The following is an 18,001-nucleotide window of genomic DNA, read 5'->3' as shown; positions in this document are numbered from 1 at the left end:
GCTCTTCAGGCTAGGTTCTACCCTCCTGCAACCCCTCTGGCTTCCCCCCCCTACCCAAGCACGCCTTTGTGTTTACTTGCACAAAAAGGAAGAACACCTAGTATTCCTTCCTTCTCCGTCTTAGCAGGACCTCATAGTTAAATCAGTTGAAGGACTCACACCCTCTCGTCCTCCTGGAAAGACGGGATAATGGTATACATCCTCAAATGACTTATCCAGGAGGTCCGGCTAAGCTGGGGGAGGAAGGAATACAACGGACCTAGATTTGAGGTTCTTCCAAAATGGAGGAGGAAGGAATAAAACTCATTTAGCCATGAACTTCTGGCTAAACCCTGTGGTCCTCCGAGCTTAATCGGTATTATTCCTGCCTCCTCCAGGTGATCAAGACCTTACAGCTGATTTTAGCTTTGCAGTGCAGCTGAATTGGAGGGGGGAAGGAATAAAATAGTTTTATTTTCAGTTTCATGCCTTCTGCCCCAGTGTAGCAAGCTCTCACAGCCAATTTAGCTTTGAGGCCCTTCTCATCTGCAGTTTCGCAGGGCCTCAAAGGTAAATCAGTTGGGTCAGTTTGAGTTCTTCCTCATAGCTGAAGTCAGTTTCATTCTTTTCTACTGGTTAGCAAGACTTCACAGCTGCTTTAGGTTTGAGGTCCAGCCCCATTGGAGAAGGGAGGAATAAAAGCAACCCACCCCTTTCCCTCTTTTCCTTTCTCTTTCAGTTTAGCAGCACCTTCCAGCTAGGCAGTTGGATTCCTTCCTCCTCCAGCCTCATAGGGTCTTAAATCAGTCAGTATTTTTTCTTCCTCCTCTAGAGTAGCAGGACCTTATAGCTGATGTAGCTTTGAGGTACTGCTACAAGGAAGGAATAAAGCAAATTTAGCTTTCAGGTCCTGCTACAATGGAGGAGGAAGGAACAAAACCAACAGTCAAAGCCAACTCGGTTTGATTGTTTCCTCCTTCAGTTGAGCAGAACCTCACGGCTGGCAGCCCTAAATCCTCACTAAACTGAGGATTAAACAATTTAGCAGCACCTCTAAGCCAAGGTAGTTTGATTCCTTCCTCCTCCAGTTTAGCAGCACCTCAAAGTTAAGTCAGTTTGATTCCTTCCTCCTTCCATTTAAGAGAACCTCACAGCTGCCACCTCTAAATCCTTGCTAGAGGAGGAAGGAACCAAACCAACAGTTTTATTCCTTCCTCCTCCAGTTTAGCAGGATCTCAAAATTAAGGTAGTTCGATTCCTTCCTCCTCCCGTTTAGCAGGACCTCAAAACTATGGTAGTTTGATTCCTTCCTCCTCCAGTTTAGCAGCACCTCCAAGCCAAGTCAGTTGGATTCCTTCCTCCTTCAATTTAACAGAACCTCACAGCTGCCACCTCTAAATCCTTGCTTGGAGGTGCTGCTAAACTGGAGGAGGAAGGAATAAAAGCGATTTAACTGAGGTGTTGCTAAACTGGAGGAGGAAGAGAAAGACAAGTGAGGTCCTACTGAAATGGAGGAGGAAATAAATAAATAAAAAAAACAAACTGCTGGGCGTTGAGGTCCTGCTAAAGTGGAGGAGGAAAGAATTAAATTAACTTAGATTTTAAAAAGAGAAAGCAAATACACCCTTTTCTTCCCCTCTTTGCTGCCTTTCAATTTCCCTGAAAAGTGGAATTTTTCATAGCCACCATGCTGAGGTGGGATTAAAACCCCCAACCTCTGGCACTGAAGCCCACACTCTTCCCTGCTGCACCCCTGAGGATTCCTCCCTCAACACTTCTCCCTAACACAACCTTATCTCCTTTTTCACTAACTACCTAATAAAGGACCCCTGCATTCCTTCCTCCTCCAGCTTAGCAGGCCCTCACGGGTAAAGCAGTTGAGGCCTCCCACCATCTCTTTCTCCTAGGGAAAAGGAGTAGCCAAAAATGAACTCCTTCCTAGGAGGAAGAGACGATGGCATACGTCCTCAACTGCCTTATCCAGGAGGTCCCGCCAAGCTGGAGGAGGAAGGAATGAACCCTAACTCCGCTTTGAGGCGCTGCTAAATTAGAGGAGGAAGGCCTAAAATTGAATATTCCTAGAGGTCCTGCTAAAATGGAGTAGGAGAATATTTATTAAAAATTTAACCTATGACAATTTAATAATTTTTTTATTTAAAATTTAACCTATGACAATTTAATTTTTTTTTTTAAAATTTAACCTATGGCAATTTAAGAACTTTAAATTTAGGTCCTACTAAACTGGGGAATAATGGAATCTAACTTAGCTTTGAGAATTCTGCTTATCTTGCGGAAGGAATAAAACTGATGTACGTTTGTGGTCCCGCTAAACTGGAGGAGGAAAGAATAAAACTGACATAGCTTTGAGGCGCTGCTAAACTTGTGGAATACGGACTCAAACTGACTTGGCTTTGAGATGCTGCTAAAGTGGAGGGCGAAGGGCTAAAACTGACGTAGCCTTGGGGTCCTGCTAAACTGGACGAGGAAGGTATAAAAGTGACTTATTGGAGGTCCTGATAAAATGGAGTAGAGTATAAATTTATGTTCAAAATTTAATCTATTAAACCTATAAAAATTTAAGGACTTAGGTCCTACTAAACTGGACAATAAAAGAATCTAACTTCGCCTTCAGAATTATGCTTAACTAGAGGAATAAGGAATAAAACTGAGCTGGCTTTGAGGTGCTGCTAAACTGGAAAAGGAAGGCATATAACTAACTTGGCTTTTAGGTCTTGCTATACTGGAGCGGGGAGGAATAAATCTGACATATCTGTGAGGTCCTACTAAACTGAAGATGAAGTGATAAAACTGACTGACAATTATCATTAGTGGTCCTGCTAAACTGGAGGATGAAGAAGTAAAACTGACGTAGCTTTGAGGTGCTGCTAAACTTGTGAAATAAGGACTCAAACTGACTTGGCTTTGAGATGCTGCTGAACTGGAGGGCGACGTAATAAAACTGACTTTGAGGTAGTGCTAAACTGGAAGAGGAAGGAATAAAGCTATAGTAGCCTTGAGGTGCTGCTAAACTGGAGGAGGAAGGAATAAAACTACCTTAGCTTTGAGGTGCTGCTAAACTGGAGGAGGAAGGAATAAAGCTATCTTAGCTTTGAGGTGCTGCTAAACTGGAGGAGGAAGGAATAAAGCTATCTTAGCTTTGAGGTGCTGCTAAACTGGAGGAGGAAGGAATCAAACTACCTTAGCTTTGAAGTGCTGCTAAACTGGAGGAGGAAGGAATCAAACTACCTTAGCTTTGAGGTGCTGCTAAACTGGAGGAGGAAGGAATAAAACTACCTTAGCTTTGAGGTGCTGCTAAACTGGAGGAGGAAGGAATAAAGCTATACTAGCTTTGAGGTGCTGCTAAACTGGAGGAGGAAGGAATAAAACTACCTTAGCTTTGAGGTGCTGCTAAACTGACATGGTTTTGAGGTGCTGCTAAACTGAAAGAGGAAGGAATAAAGCTATAGTAGCTTTGAGGTGCTGCTAAACTGGAGGAGGAAGGAATAAAAGTACCTTAGCTTTGAGGTGCTGCTAAACTGGAAAAGGAAGGCATATAACTGACTTGGCTTTTAGTTCTTGCTATACTGGAGCGGGGAGGAATAAATCTGACATATCTGTGAGGCCCTACTAAACTGAAGATGAAGTGATAAAACTGACTGGCATTTATCATTAGTGGTCCTGCTAAACTGGAGGATGAAGAAGTAAAACTGACAGCTTTGAGGTGCTGCTAAACTTGTGGAATAAGGACTCAAACTGACTTGGCTCTGAGATGCTGCTAAACTGGAGGACGACGTAATAAAACTGACTTTGAGGTAGTGCTAAACTGGAAGAGGAAGGAATAAAGCTATACTAGCTTTGAGGTGCTGCTAAACTGGAGGAGGAAGGAATAAAACTAGCTTAGCTTTGAGGTGCTGCTAAACTGGAAAAGGAAGGCATATAACTGACTTGGCTTTTAGGTCTTGCTATACTGGAGCGGGGAGGAATAAATCTGACATATCTTTGAGGTCCTACTAAACTGAAGATGAAGTGATACAACTGACTGACATTTATCATTAGTGGTCCTGCTAAACTGGAGAATGAAGAAATAAAACTGACATAGCTTCGAGGTGCTGCTAAACTTGTGGAATACGGACTCAAACTGACTTGGCTCTGAGATGCTGCTAAACTGGAGGAGGACGGAATAAAACTGACTTTGAGGTAGTGCTAAACTGGAGGAGGAAGGAATAAAACTGACATGGCTTTGAGGTGCTGCTAAACTGGAGGAGGAAGGAATAAAACTACCTTAGCTTTGAAGTGCTGCTAAACTGACATGGTTTTGAGGTGCTGCTAAACTGGAGGAGGAAGGAATAAAGCTATACTAGCTTTGAGGCGCTGCTAAACTGCAGGAGGAAGGAATAAAAATACCTTAGCCTTGAGGTGCTGCTAAACTGGAGGAGGAAGGAATAAAGCTATCTTAGCTTTGAGGTGCTGCTAAACTGGAGGAGGAAGGAATAAAGCTATACTAGCTTTGAGGTGCTGCTAAACTGGAGGAGGAAGGAATAAAGCTATACTAGCTTTGAGGTCCTGCTAAAGTGGAGGAGGAAGGAATCAAACTACCTTAGCTTTGAGGTGCTGCTAAACTGGAGGAGGAAGGAATAAAGCTACCTTAGCCTTGAGGTGCTGCTAAACTGGAGGAGGAAGGAATAAAACTACCTTAGCTTTGAGGTGCTGCTAAACTGGAGGAGGAAGGAATAAAGCTATACTAGCTTTGAGGTGCTGCTAAACTGGAGGAGGAAGGAATAAAGCTTATACTAGCTTTGAGGTGCTGCTAAACTGGAGGAGGAAGGAATAAAACTACCTTGGCTTTGAGGTGCTGCTAAACTGGAGGAGGAAGGAATAAAACTACCTTAGCTTTGAGGTGCTGCTAAACTGGAGGAGGAAGGAATAAAACCACCTTAGCCTTGAGGTGCTGCTAAACTGGAGGAGGAAGGAATAAAGCTATCTTAGCTTTGAGGTGCTGCTAAACTGGAGGAGGAAGGAATAAAACTACCTTAGCTTTGAGGTGCTGCTAAACTGGAGGAGGAAGGAATCAAACTACCTTAGCTTTGAGGTGCTGCTAAACTGGAGGAGGAAGGAATAAAACTACCTTAGCTTTGAGGTGCTGCTAAACTGGAGGAGGAAGGAATAAAACTTACCTTTGAGGTCCTGCTAAAGTGGAGGAGGAAGGAAGGAATCAAACTGACTTACCTTTGAAGTGCTGCTACACTGGAGGAGGAAAGAATCAAACTTACCTTTGAAGTCCTGCTAAACTTGGCTTGAAGGTCCAGCTAAAGTGGAGGAGGAAGAAATCAAACTTGGCCTTGAAGTCCTGCTAAACTGGAGGAGGAAGAAAGGAAACTGACTTACCTTTGTGGTCCTGCTAAACTGGAGAAGGAAAGGAATAAAACTCACTTAGCTTTGAGGTGCTGCTACACTGGAGGAGGAAGGAATAAAACTGACTTGGCTTTGAAGTGCTGCTAAACTGGAGGAGGAAGGAATAAAACTCACTTAGCTTTGAGGTGCTGCTAAACTGGATAAGGAAGGCATAAAACCACCTTCGCTTTGAGATGCTGCTAGAGGAAGACGGAATAAAACTGACTTAGCTTTGAGGGGCTGCTAAACTGGAGGAGGAAGGAATAAAACTGACTTAGCTTGGAGGTGCTGCTAAACTGGAAGAGGACAGAATAAAATTGACTTAGCTTCGAGGTGCTGCTAAGCCGGAGGAGGACGGAATAAAACTGATGTAGCTTTGAGGTGCTGCTAAATTGGAGGAGGAAGGAATAAAACTGACTTGGCTTGAAGTGCTGCTAAACTGGAGGAGGAAGGAATCAAACTAATTTTAGCTTTAAGGTGCTGCTAAAGTGGAGGAGGAAAGAATAAAACTGATTTAGCTTTGGGGTTCAGATAACTGGAGGAGGAAGGGGTAAAACTGATTTAGCTTTGAGGTCCTGCAGAACTGCAGGGTGAATGAATAAGACTGACATAACTTTGATTTCCTTCTACACTGGAAGAGGAAGGGATAAAAATATCTAGCTTTGAGGTCCTGCTACTCTGGAGGAGGAAGGAATAAAACTGTAATCTTTTGTACAGATTTTTTACCTGTACATATTTACTATTCTATTTATTTTATTTTGTTAGTATGTTTTGTTTTGTTGTCCGTCTCCCCCTTCTAGACTGTGAGCCCGTTGTTGGGTAGGGACTGTCTCTGTATGCTGCCCATCTGTACTCCCCAAGCGCTTCTGCTACTCTGGAGGAGGAAGGAATAAAACTGTAATCTTTTGTACAGATTTTTTACCTGTACATATTTACTATTCTATTTATTTTATTTTGTTAGTATGTTTTGTTTTGTTGTCTGTCTCCCCCTTCTAGACTGTGAGCCCGTTGTTGGGTAGGGACTGTCTCTGTATGCTGCCCATCTGTACTCCCCAAGCGCTTAGTACAGTGCTCTGCACACAGTAAGCACTCAATAAATACGACAGTGAATAAATGAATGAACTTACCTTTGAAGTCTCGCTAAACTGGAGGAGGAAGGAATCAAACTGACTTGGCTTTGAGGTCCTGCTAACATGGAGGATGAGGGGATAAAACTGCTTTATCTTTAACGTCTTCCTAAACTGGAAGAGGAAAGAATAAAACTGACTCACCTTTGTGGTCCTGCTAAACTGGAGGAGGAAGGAATAAAAAGTAACATAACGTGACGTCCTGCGAAACCGGAGGAGGAAGCCACAAAACCAAAATAGCTTTGAGGTCCTGATTAACTGGAGAAGGAAGGGGGAAAAAAAACTGACAACTTTGAGATCCTGGTAAACTGGAGAAGGAAAGGAAAAACTGCCTTGAGGTCCTACTAAACTGGAGGAGGAAGGGATAAAAATGACCTAGCTTTGAGGTCCTATTAACCTGGAGGAGGAAGGGAAAAAAACCCGAGAGCTTTGAGCTAAGCTGGAGGAGGCAATAAAACTGTCTTATTGTTAGTATTATTGTTAACTAAACTGGCAGGGGAAAGAATCAAACTGACTTAGCTTTGAAGTCCTATTAAACTGGAGGAGAAAGGGGATACAATGGATTTAGCTTTGAGGTCCTGCTGACTTAAAAACTGACTTAGATTTGAAGTCCTATTAAACTGGGGGAAGAAGGGATAAAACATTCATATTTTAGGTCCAGCGGAACTGGAGGAGGAAAGGATCAAACTGACTTAGCTTTGAGGTTAGCTAACCTCAAAGGTTTGACTTTTAGCAGAAATTTGACAAGCCTGTGAGCCCACTACTGGGTAGGGACCGTCTCCATATGTTGCCAACTTGTACTTCCCAAGCGCTTAGTCCAGTGCTCTGCACACAGTTAGCGCTCAATAAATATTATGGAATGAATGAATGAGGTCCTGCTAACCTGGGCCATCCCTCCCCACTATCAGCAGTGCTGCCTTGGACTGGTTTCCATGGAGAATGCTGTTAGCAAAAAATCGCCCGGCACTTACCGTCCCTGCTCTGGCTGAGGGTGGGAGAGACGGATCCGGGCAGCTGATATCTCACACTCTGGTCTTGCTTTCAGAAGCAGGTTTTCAGCTACGTTGAGTTTCTGTAGACCCTGAAATAAGGAAAATATATCAGTTGAATCAGAAGGGTTCGGATTAGGGTGAACTGCCTAAAGCAAATACTGCCTTATCGTCGGCCTCTTGGCAACAGGACTCCTGGCCGTCCACACCGTTGTCATTCTCATCATCATCATCATCAATCGTATTTATTGAGCGCTTACTATGTGCAGAGCACTGTACTAAGCGCTTGGGAAGTACAAATTGGCAACATATAGAGACATTCTCGGGGCTGGCGCTTCCCTTCGCCAAATCCCGTGGATGACACAGCGCCCTTTTTGCCGCCTGCTCACGTGCCCCTTCTCGGGGAGGGTTGTCTGATCTACTTTAGCGGCTCCCTTGTCGTGGCAGCCTTTTTTCCCCCCACCGTGGGTTCCTTTACCTTGGGGGAGCCCCCTCGGTCCACCCTGCGTGATGTTTTCCGAGGCTTAAATTTAGGGCCGAATTTGTTCCTGCTGCTTTTTAGTTTTCGAGTTAAGGAGGTGGTTGTCGGCATCTCTTAACCACACCCAAGCAACAGCAAATGAAGCTTTGTTTTTTTCCATTTGACTTGAGTCGCTAAATCACCCACGCTTAGAGGTTAACGGTCTGTTCGGTTCCGGCGGGGGGGGGATCCTTAACCTGCGGAGGAACGGGTGGGCGTTTGGCCATACCCGAAGAAGGGAGAGAAGCAGTAGCCCGGGCTTCGGAGTCAGGGGACGTGGGTTCTAATCCCGGCTCCGCCACTAGTCTGCTGTGTGACCTCGGGCAAGCCATTTCACTACTCTGTGCTTCCTCATCTGTAAAATGGGGATTAAGACTGTGAGCCCCACACGCAGCAACCTGATTACCTTCTGTCTACTCCAGAGCTCAGAACGGTACTTGGCAAGTAGTAAGCGCTTAACGGATACCATTATCGTTATTATTATTTTCATCTCTCCATCCCCCCCATCTTACCTCCTTCCCTTCCCCACAGCACCTGTATATATGTTTGTACATATTTTTTTACTCTATTTTATTTGTACGTATCTATTCTATTCATTTTATTTTGTTAGTATGTTTGGTTTTGTTCTCTGTCTCCCCCTTTTAGACTGGGAGCCCACTGTTGGGTGGGGACTGTCTCTACACGTTGCCAATTTGTACTTCCCACACGCTTAGTACAGTGCTCCGCACATAGTAAGCGCTCAATAAATACGATTGATGATGATGGTGATCTCTGGGGTCTCCGAATAGACGCGGTGGGTAGACCAGTTACCCCCCCAACGCGGAATCACCTGAAAAGAGGGTGTTTTGAGTTTTCGGAGATAATACCTTTACGTGGAGCCGCAGGAGGCTTGTGTGGAGCCTTTTAGACTGTGAGCCCACTATCGGGTAGGGACTGTCTCTATGTGATGCCAATTTGTACTTCCCAAGCGCTTAGTACAGTGCTCTGCACATAGTAAGCGCTCAATAAATACGATTGATTGATTGATTGATTGATTGGAGCGAGACCGAGCGCCGGGCTTACACTGCGTGTCCTCGTTCCAGGCCGAGTTATGCGGGGGCGGAGGCGCCCGGCGGCCCCGGGAGCGCTTGGAAGCTGGTGAGGGCGATGGGCGGCGCCTGAGGGGGGAAGATGGAGGAGCTGTATAAGGACCCCCAGTCCCTCCCCCTGGACGTGGCCGGCTCCCCGCCGGCCCTGGGCGGCAGCAAGCTGGAGAACGGCGTGGCCCAGCTGATCACGGCCGAGGCGTGGAACATTAACTCGGCCGACCTGATGAAGAAGGCCCTCTCGCCGCTGGTGAGCGGGCCGGCCCCGCCCATGCTGCCGCCGCCGCCGGCCGAGGCCCCCGGCGGGGTGGCCCTCAAGGTGGCCGCGGCGGCGGTGCTGCAGCCCATCTGCCTGGGGGACAGCCCGGTGGTCCTACCCATCCACCTGCAAGTGGCGGGGGGCAGCGCGGCCCCCCAGCTGGGCCCCCCCGGGGCCACGCCCTACGTCATGACCACGCAGGGCCCCGTGCCCCTGCCCGTGCTCCTGGAGCAGCACGTGTTCCAGCACCTCAACTCGCCGCTGGTGCTGCCCCAGGGGGGCCCCTGCGCCGCCAGCCCCCTGGCCGGCGGCCAGGCCCCGCTCCTGGACCAGAAGCCGCCGGGCCCGGCGGCCCCGGAGCCCGGGGGCCTGCCGCCCGCCTTCCAGGGCCCGGCCTTCGCCGCCGTCCTCCAAGACCTGTTCCCCGCGCCGGGGTCCCTGGGGGCGGCCCCGCCCGACTACGGGGCGCCGGCCCCGCCCCAGCCCTTCGCTTCCCCGCTGTCGCCGCTGGTGCCGCCGGCCACCCTCCTGGTGCCCTACCCCGTCATAGTGCCCCTGCCCGTGCCGGTGCCCGTGCCGGTGCCCGTGCCCATCCCCGTGCCCCACTGCGGCGGCGGCGGCGGCGGCGGCGGCGGCGGCGAGCCCAAGCTGAGCCCCGACTTCCCCGGGCCCCCGGCGTCCTTCGGGCCCTACTCCTGCAAGGGGACGCAGACCCCGCTGGAGAAGGAAGAACTGAAGCCCTTCGCCCTGCTCCCGCGGAGGGAGCTGGCCCAGCTCAGCCGCCACACGGTCATCAAGATGAGCCCCGAGAACGAGGCGCTGGACCTGTCCGTCAAGTCCGGGACCCCCGCGGCGGTCCAGAGCCGGGGGGCCGCGCCCGAGGACGGCGCCCTGGACCTGTCCCTCGCTTCCTGCAGGAAGGCGGGAGGCCGCCCCGGGGGCGGCCCGGCCCCGCCGAAGCCGCCCCCCGAGGCCCCGGGCCGGGCGGACGGCGGCCCCGACCTCCCGTGGCACCGGCCCAAGTGGCCCGGCGACCCGGCCGGCGAGCCCAAGGCCGGCTGCGACCCGGACGGCGGGAATACCTCCTCCCAGGCGGCCAAAGTCATCGTCTCCGTCAAGGACGCCGTGCCCGCCGTCTTCTGCGGCAAGGTCAAGGGCCTCTCGGGGGTGTCCACCAAAAACTTTTCCTTCAAGAGGGACCTGCCCCCGGACTCCGCCCTGCCGTGCTACGACGTCAAGGGCCAGGCCGAGGCGCGGGAGGCTGTGGAGCCCCTTAGGAAACCTATGAAAAACCGCAGCGTCAAGTTAAAGAAAATGAACTCCCAGGAAATACATATTCTTCCCATCAAAAAGCAACGGCTGGCTGCCTTTTTTCCAAGGAAGTAAATTATGGCTTTTTAAAGATTTTCAGATTATAATATTATGAAAAGAGAGACAGAGAGAGAGAGAGAGAGAGAGAATGAGAGAGAGAGAGAGATGTACTTGGTTAAAAAATGCATTTAAAATGGAAAACTATCTTTGTAAGTTATTTTTGGGGGGGAATGGGGAGGCGGGGAGGGGGAGGAGGAACAGATGTAGCGATTCCCTCGAAGCTGGTTTCGTTCTGTTTTGTTGTTTTTTTGTTTTTTATTTGGGACTTTTCACCAGAGTAAATAAAAGCAACCTATTTTTCAAGCGGATTGCACATTTTTGCAGCTTTAAAGGAGTAACGGATGAGTCAGAGGGGTAAAAGCTATTTTCACTGCCATAAAGTGCTTTGATGATGTAATTCCTAAATAAGGGGTAGAATGGCTATTTCAAAATAAATGTTTGTATGTGCTAACTGGTTGCAGCATTCTGTCATTTACAAACGTGCTCTCCCAGATGGGGAAGCTTGAGTCGGTGGACGGAAGAGGCCGTTCCCGAAGAAGGCCATTCTTCCCCGGAATAGTTGGCGAAAACCCGAATGTTGCATGTCTCCTTTTGGACTTAAAAAGTTGTGTCACCTGTCTTTCCGCAGAATGGTATTTTGTTCAGGTCAGCTGTGCACTCGGGAAATACGACGGCGACAGCTGCTGGGTGGCATTGGAGACTGAGGCAGCGCCTGTCTGCTGTGGGAGCCTGGGCAAGTCACTTTACTGCTCTATGCCTCAGTTTCCCCATCTGTACAATGGGGATTAAGACTAGGATGGGCACTGTGTCTGGCCCAATTATCTTGCATCTACCCCAGTGCTTAGCACAGGGCCCAGCAAACACTTAACAAATAAGTCAGCGCTTAACAAACGCCACAGTTGTCTTTATCATCAGTAAGTCGGGGGGCTGGGAGATGGAGACTGTGGCTACTGAATCCACGTGTAATGTGGTCTGGCCCTCCCTGGGGTCACCTCCCCTCTCACCAAACACTAGCCCAACTGTGGCCTTCTCGAGAACGGCGTTTTTCACGATTTACCTCGACGGCACAGACTCCCGGGATGGGGAGGTGGGGGTAACCATCAACCCTGCTCCTGAGAAGCAGTGGGGCCTAGTGGAAGGAGCCTGGGAGTCAAAGGACCTGGGTTCTAATCCGGCTCTGCCGCTTAACTGCTGTGTGACCCTGGAAAAGTCCCTTCAACGACCTCTCAGGTCCCAAGTCTGAAAAAATGGGGGTTTCGATACCTGTTCTCCCTCCTACTTAGACAGTGAGCCGCACGTGGGACCTGATTATTGTGTATCATCAATCGTATTTATTGAGCGCTTACTATGCTAAGCACTAGGCACTGTACTAAGCGCTTGCATTTTGTATGTACCCCAGTGCTTACTTGGCACCGTAGTAAGCGCTTAACAAATATCCCGTCGTAACAGGGCTTGCGCCTTTAGTGATTTAGTCACCACTTAACCTGCCTCAGAGACACCAGTGGGATCTAAGGTAAAAACTTCAATGGTTCAGGTTATTTTGGAATAGAAAATGCACACACAACATTTCTTCCCCCGAGAAAAATCAGTGTTTCATTGCGTAAACACCTCAAAAACAGCCCCCCCGCCCCCACTTTTGAAGAGTTAAAGTTTATGCCTTCAAATCCTTCAAAGACTGCGGTTCTTATTAAAACCCGAGGCTGTTTGTCCAGAACTGTCAATAGGCTCAGACCAAAAACCAGAGTGTTCACTCTCGGCTGCCAAGAGCAGGTGAGGGTCACTGGAAAATAGTAGCCCCACGATGGAAAAGAAAAATGGGAAGCAGTGTGGCCGACTGCTTTTATTACTCTATTTATTTATTTATTTGTACATATCTATTCTATTTATTTTATTTTGTTAGTATCACTCTCGGCTGCCAAGAGCAGGTGAGGGTCACTGGAAAATAGTAGCCCCACGATGGAACAGAAAAATGGGAAGCAGTGTGGACGACTGCTTTTATTACTCTATTTATTTTACTTGTACATATCTATTCTATTTATTTTATTTTGTTAGTATGTTTGGTTTTGTTCTCTGTCTCCCCCTTTTAGACTGTGAGCCCACTGTTGGGTAGGGACTGTCTCTAGAGGTTGCCAACTTGGACTTCCCAAGTGCTCTGCACACAGTAAGCGCTCAATAAATACGATTGATGATGATGATGATGACTAGCGGGTAAAGCCTGGGGGCGAGAGGACCTGGATTCTAATCCTGGCTCTGCCAAATGCAAGCTGTGTGACTGTGGGTAAATAAATCACTTAGCTTCTCTGTGCCTCAGTTCCGTCACCTGTAAAATGGGGATTCAACACCTGTTCTCCGTCTTAGACTGTAAGCCCCACGTAGGACAGGGACTGTCTCTGGCCTGATGAAATTGTATCTACTCCAGTGCTTAGAACGGTGCCTGACACGTAGTAAGTGGCTCAAAAATACCGTTTAAAAACAAAACAACACAAACACAACCCGCAAGCGGAAACAAGCTGGCATGTTATCTCTGGATGAGAAAGAAGCACTCGGTGGGGTGACTCCAAGAGCAAGCGGAGGGTGGACCTTGGAGGGATGAGGAGAAGCCACGTGGACTAGTGGATAGAGGATGGATCTAGGAATCAGAAGCACCTGAGTTCTAATCCTGTCTCCTCCACTTGTCTGCTGCGTGACCTTGGGTAAATCACTTCACTTCTCTGGGCCTCAGTTACCTCATCTGTAAAATGGGGGTGAAGACTGTGCGCCCCATATGGGTCACGGTCCGTGTCAACCATCTCGTGTCTGCCCCAGTGCTTTGTACAGTGCCTGGCACGTAGTAAGCACTTAACAAATACCAACGACTAAATAAATGAAGTAATAAAGAGCTTACAAGCGCTTAGTACGGTGCTCTGCACACAGTAAGCGCTCAATAAATACGATTGATGATGATGATAAAGAGGGCCCCCGGTGAGACCACTTCAAAAGCAGAAGAGAGAGGAGAGCTGGTCTCTATGAAGAGGGCAAGTCCGAGATCACTCACTGGTCTCAGAGCAGAGGTAAACTGAGTCATGCTCAAAGCAAACCCAGCCCTTGTGAAAGAGGCCACGCTGTCTCCCCCTTTTAGACTGTGAGCCCACTGGTGGGTAGGGACTGTCTCTAGATGTTGCCAACTTGTACTTCCCAAGCGCTTGGTACAGTGCTCTGCACATAGTAAGCACTCAATAAATACGATTGATGATGATGATGATGATGTGAGCCTGTTGGCCCTTCATTGGTGAAGAGAGCATACGGATATACCATTCCCTTGGGATAACGCGTAAATCCTCTTTCTGGTTTATCCCAAGGCCTTGAGGGTAGGGGGAAGCAGGGGGGGAATTCTAGGGCTCCTGCAGTTAAGGGTTGGGACATGGTCTTTGTCCCACATGGGGCTCACAGTCCCCTTAAACCCCCATGGTTTCCTACCATTCTTAAGAGAAGCAACGTGGCTCAGCGGAAAGAGCACGGGCTTGGGAGCCAGAGGTCATGTGCTCTAATGCCAACTCCGCCACTTAGCTGTGTGACTTTGGGCAAGTCACTTAACTTCTCTGTTCCTCCGTTACCTCATCTGTAAAATGGGGATTAAGACTGTGAGCCCCCCGTGGGACAACTTGAGCACCTGGTATCCCCCCCAGCGCTAGAACAGTGCTTCGCACATAGTAAGCACTTAACAAATGCCATCATCATCCAGTTTAGACTGTATATATGTATAGATGTTTGTTCGTATTTATTACACTATTTATTTATTTTACTTGTACATATCTATTCTACTTATTTTATTTTGTTAATATGTTTTGTTCTCTGTCTCCCCCTTCTAGACTGTGAGCCCGCTGTTGGGTAGGGACCGTCTCTATCTGTTGCCAACTTGTACTTCCCAAGAGCTTAGTACAGTGCTCTGCACACAGTAAGCGCTCAATAAATATGATTGATTGATTATTTTAGACAGGGAGCCCCATGTGGGATGGGGACTGTTTCTGATCTGATTATCTTGAATCCACCCCAGGCTTAGCACAGTGCTTGGCAAAGAGTAAACACTTCACATACCACCAATATTAAGGGAGAAGGTCTTGTTACTGCTTCTAGGGTTTGGTTTTGTTTTTAGGCAGGGGAACTGCCCCCTCAGTCAATCATATTTACTGAGCGCTTACTGTGCACAGAGCACTGTGCTAAGCACTTGGGAAAGTATAATAGGACTAGACTTTTAGCCTGATGTGGGCAGGGAATGTGTCTGTTTAGTGTTGTTTTGTACTCACCCAAGCGCTTAATATACTGCTCTGCACACAGTAAGCGCTCAATAAATATGACTGAATGAATGAATGAGCAGTGTGACAGACACATTCCCTGCCCACATGGCACTTACGGTCTACAGGGGGGACCAGGGGAGACCCTAGACTCCAGCGGTTATCTCTCACCCGGCCGGGGGAACGCCTCTCTTCCTCCGAGCCCTCGGGAGGATTCCTGACAAAGAGGGGTGGCAGACACGACTCTGACACCTGTCTACAGTTTTGCTGTCTGTCTCCCCCTTTTAGACTGTGTGTGAACCCGTTGTTGGGTAGGGACCGCCTCTCTATGTTGCCACCTTGTACTTCCCAAGCGCTTAGTACAGTGCTCTGCACACAGTAAGCGCTCGATAAATAGGATTGAATGAATGACTCTCTTCCCGGAGGTGGGAGCACAGAGGAATGCGCTCCTCCAGGAGCTTTTCTGGCCTTTTCCAATCAATCAATCAATCGTATTTATTGAGCGCTTACTATGTGCAGAGCACTGTACTAAGCGCTTGGGAAGTACAAATTGGCAACATCTAGAGACAGTCCCTACCCAGCAGTGGGCTCACAGTCTAAAAGGGGGAGATAGAGAACAAAACCAAACATACTAACAAAATAAAATAAATAGAATAGATAGGTAGAAATAAAATATATAAATAAATAGAGTAAAAAATATGTACAAACATATATACATATATCCATAAAATCATGGGGCTAGAAAGGCTCCAAGAAGCAGCGTGGCCTACTGGAAAGAGCGCAGGCCTGCGAGTCGGAGAACCTGGGTTCGAATCGTGGCCCTGCTAGTGGCTTGCTGTGTGACCTCTGGAGAGTCACTTCACTGTGCCTTGGTTCTCCTGTTCTCCCTCCTCTGTGAGCCCCATGGGGGACAGGGCCTGTGTCCAACCAAATTCACATGTATCATCATCAATCGTATTTATTGAGCGCTTACTATGTGCAGAGCACTGCACTAAGCGCTTGGGAAGTACAAATTGGCAACATAGAGAGACAGTCCCTACCCAACAGTGGGCTCACAGTCTAAAAGGGGGAGACAGAGACCAAACATACTAACAAAATAAAATAAATAGAATAGATATGTACAAATAAATTACATAGAGTAAAAAAATATGTTCAAACATATATACATATATACAGGTGCTGTGGGGAAGGGAGGGAGGTAAGATGGGGGGATGGAGAGGGGGACGAGGGGGAGAGGAAGGAAGGGGCTCAGTCTGGGAAGGCCTCCTGGAGGAGGTGAGCTCTCAGCAGGGCCTTGACATGTATCTACCCCAGAGCTTAGAACGGTGTTTGGTACAGAGCAAGCGCTTAAACCAATTCCATAAAAAAAGGCTCACAACCAGCCAAGCCAACTACTCCAAACCCTCCAGGAACCAACCAGGGTAGCTGGGTCACTCCGGCCTAGCCTCTCTTGTCCCACTGCTTCTGACTGCCGGCACAGACCCAGAGAAGAGCCAGGAACTGTCTATTAATCGTGCAAAATACACAGCTTCATCTCCCTCTTCGTTTTCCCTTCCTCCCCCTAAATAATCCCAAATGTCAATGAGCCCGGAGCAAGGCAGTCTTTCCAATGTGCCCATCCTGCTCTCTGCCTGGGTCCACTGAGACCCCGCCGAGAGCCCTCAGAGACCCCTCAGGACCACCACCGGGTGCCAAGGGGTTTGCAAATTGAGAGAGGCAGATCGACAGAAACAGAGGGCAGAGAAATAGAGTCACCGACGAAGCTAGAAAAGGAAATGGAACGGAGAAACAAAAGGGAGGTCCAGAGGAAGGGGAGAAGAGAGGGGAGAATCAGGAAAGGGCTGGGGGGGAGGGCAAAAGTTGGGGAGGAAAATGGCAGAGAGAGAGACAATACTTTGAAGAAGAGGGAGATACAGGAGGAAGAGGAGGAATCAGAGAGAAATCAGATAAAGACCACATCCTCCTAACCGGGTGAATAAAGGGTACTCCTTTCTCCAACCGCCTTCAAAACATGGCAGAAGATTGAGGGCGAGAATGTGAGGCCTGTGGTGGCTCAGAGGGAAAGTAACAGCCTTGAAAGGTTGGAGGCCTGGGTTCTAATCCCCCCTCTGGTATGAGAGTTGAAAAAAGATTGTAAATACCTAGGAGGGTTTAAAATAGATCACCTAAGAGTGCTGAGATAAAATTTAAGCGCTTAGTACAGTGCTCTGCACATAGTAAGCGCTCAATAAATACGATTGATGATGAGAATGCTAGCGCGGAGGTGGTACGCTATTCCAGGATAATTTGGGGGAGTCCTAAATGACCCCCTGCTGTTGCTGACCCCAAACTTTCCCCCCCGACGAGTCATCCTCCGCCTTCAGTCCCGGTTTGCTCTTCCCCGAGGTTATCCCCACTCGATTTCATCCTGTCTGACTGTCCATTAATCTGGCAAGGCCACATTAAATCCTCCCGCCCACCCTCTGCCCCCGTAACCTCAGACATTAGCTTCCTCTCCCGACTAGATGTCATGTACTCACTAAACGAGCCTGCTCTTCCTATTCCACGGTCTAAGCCATTGGTAAGCATATGGTGCCGCACATTTGACATGGGATGTAAAATGCTTTCAATTACTTTTTATTCTTTCTCCTCCTCTGCCCTCCCTCTCCCGGGCAGCAACCTACGAGATGAGGAATCAATGGACTTTTATGGGCTCGGAAGCACAAGTCAATAGCTGAGGGGGGACAGCACCCTGATTCTCCCACCTGCCCTGTCTGCGTGGGGTCGTCGGGGGTGAGGGTGGGAGAGGAGGAAGCTTCCCGTGAGGAGGCTTTTTGGAAAAAAAGGCAGAAAGCTGGGTAAGGGACAGGATGTGGAGAGAGGTGTTGCCTTGGTAACCACTGCAGTCTTTGCCACCCGTGTCAAACCAGAGAATATTCAGGACGCTCGCCGGGTGCATCCACCTCGCATAAGACCCGGCAGGCGGGGCCGGGTCTAGAACCCAGGATTCCCGACTCCCAGAGCCGGACT

The 18,001-nt window shown here is 48.5% G+C and overlaps 1 protein-coding gene across 8 annotated transcripts in view; it reads left to right on the top strand.

The window, feature by feature from the left end:
- Window positions 1–11,175, top strand: part of RAI2 (retinoic acid induced 2) — a 167,613-nt gene extending 156,438 nt beyond the window's left edge. For all 8 annotated transcript variants that reach the window (XM_038757012.1, XM_038757014.1, XM_038757007.1 and 5 more), the window contains one exon: window positions 9,089–11,175. In XM_038757012.1, coding sequence (XP_038612940.1) covers window positions 9,177–10,736 — 1,560 coding nt within the window. In that variant the 5' untranslated portion in view covers window positions 9,089–9,176 and the 3' untranslated portion in view covers window positions 10,737–11,175. The remainder of the gene's footprint in view (window positions 1–9,088) is intronic.
- Window positions 11,176–18,001: the final 6,826 nt, after the last annotated feature.

Source organism: Tachyglossus aculeatus, chromosome 15 (genome assembly GCF_015852505.1).
Source record: "Tachyglossus aculeatus isolate mTacAcu1 chromosome 15, mTacAcu1.pri, whole genome shotgun sequence".
Lineage (NCBI taxonomy): Eukaryota > Metazoa > Chordata > Mammalia > Monotremata > Tachyglossidae > Tachyglossus > Tachyglossus aculeatus.
The sequence above is the reverse complement of the archived record's forward strand: the minus strand, read 5'-3'. Positions and strand labels throughout refer to the sequence as shown.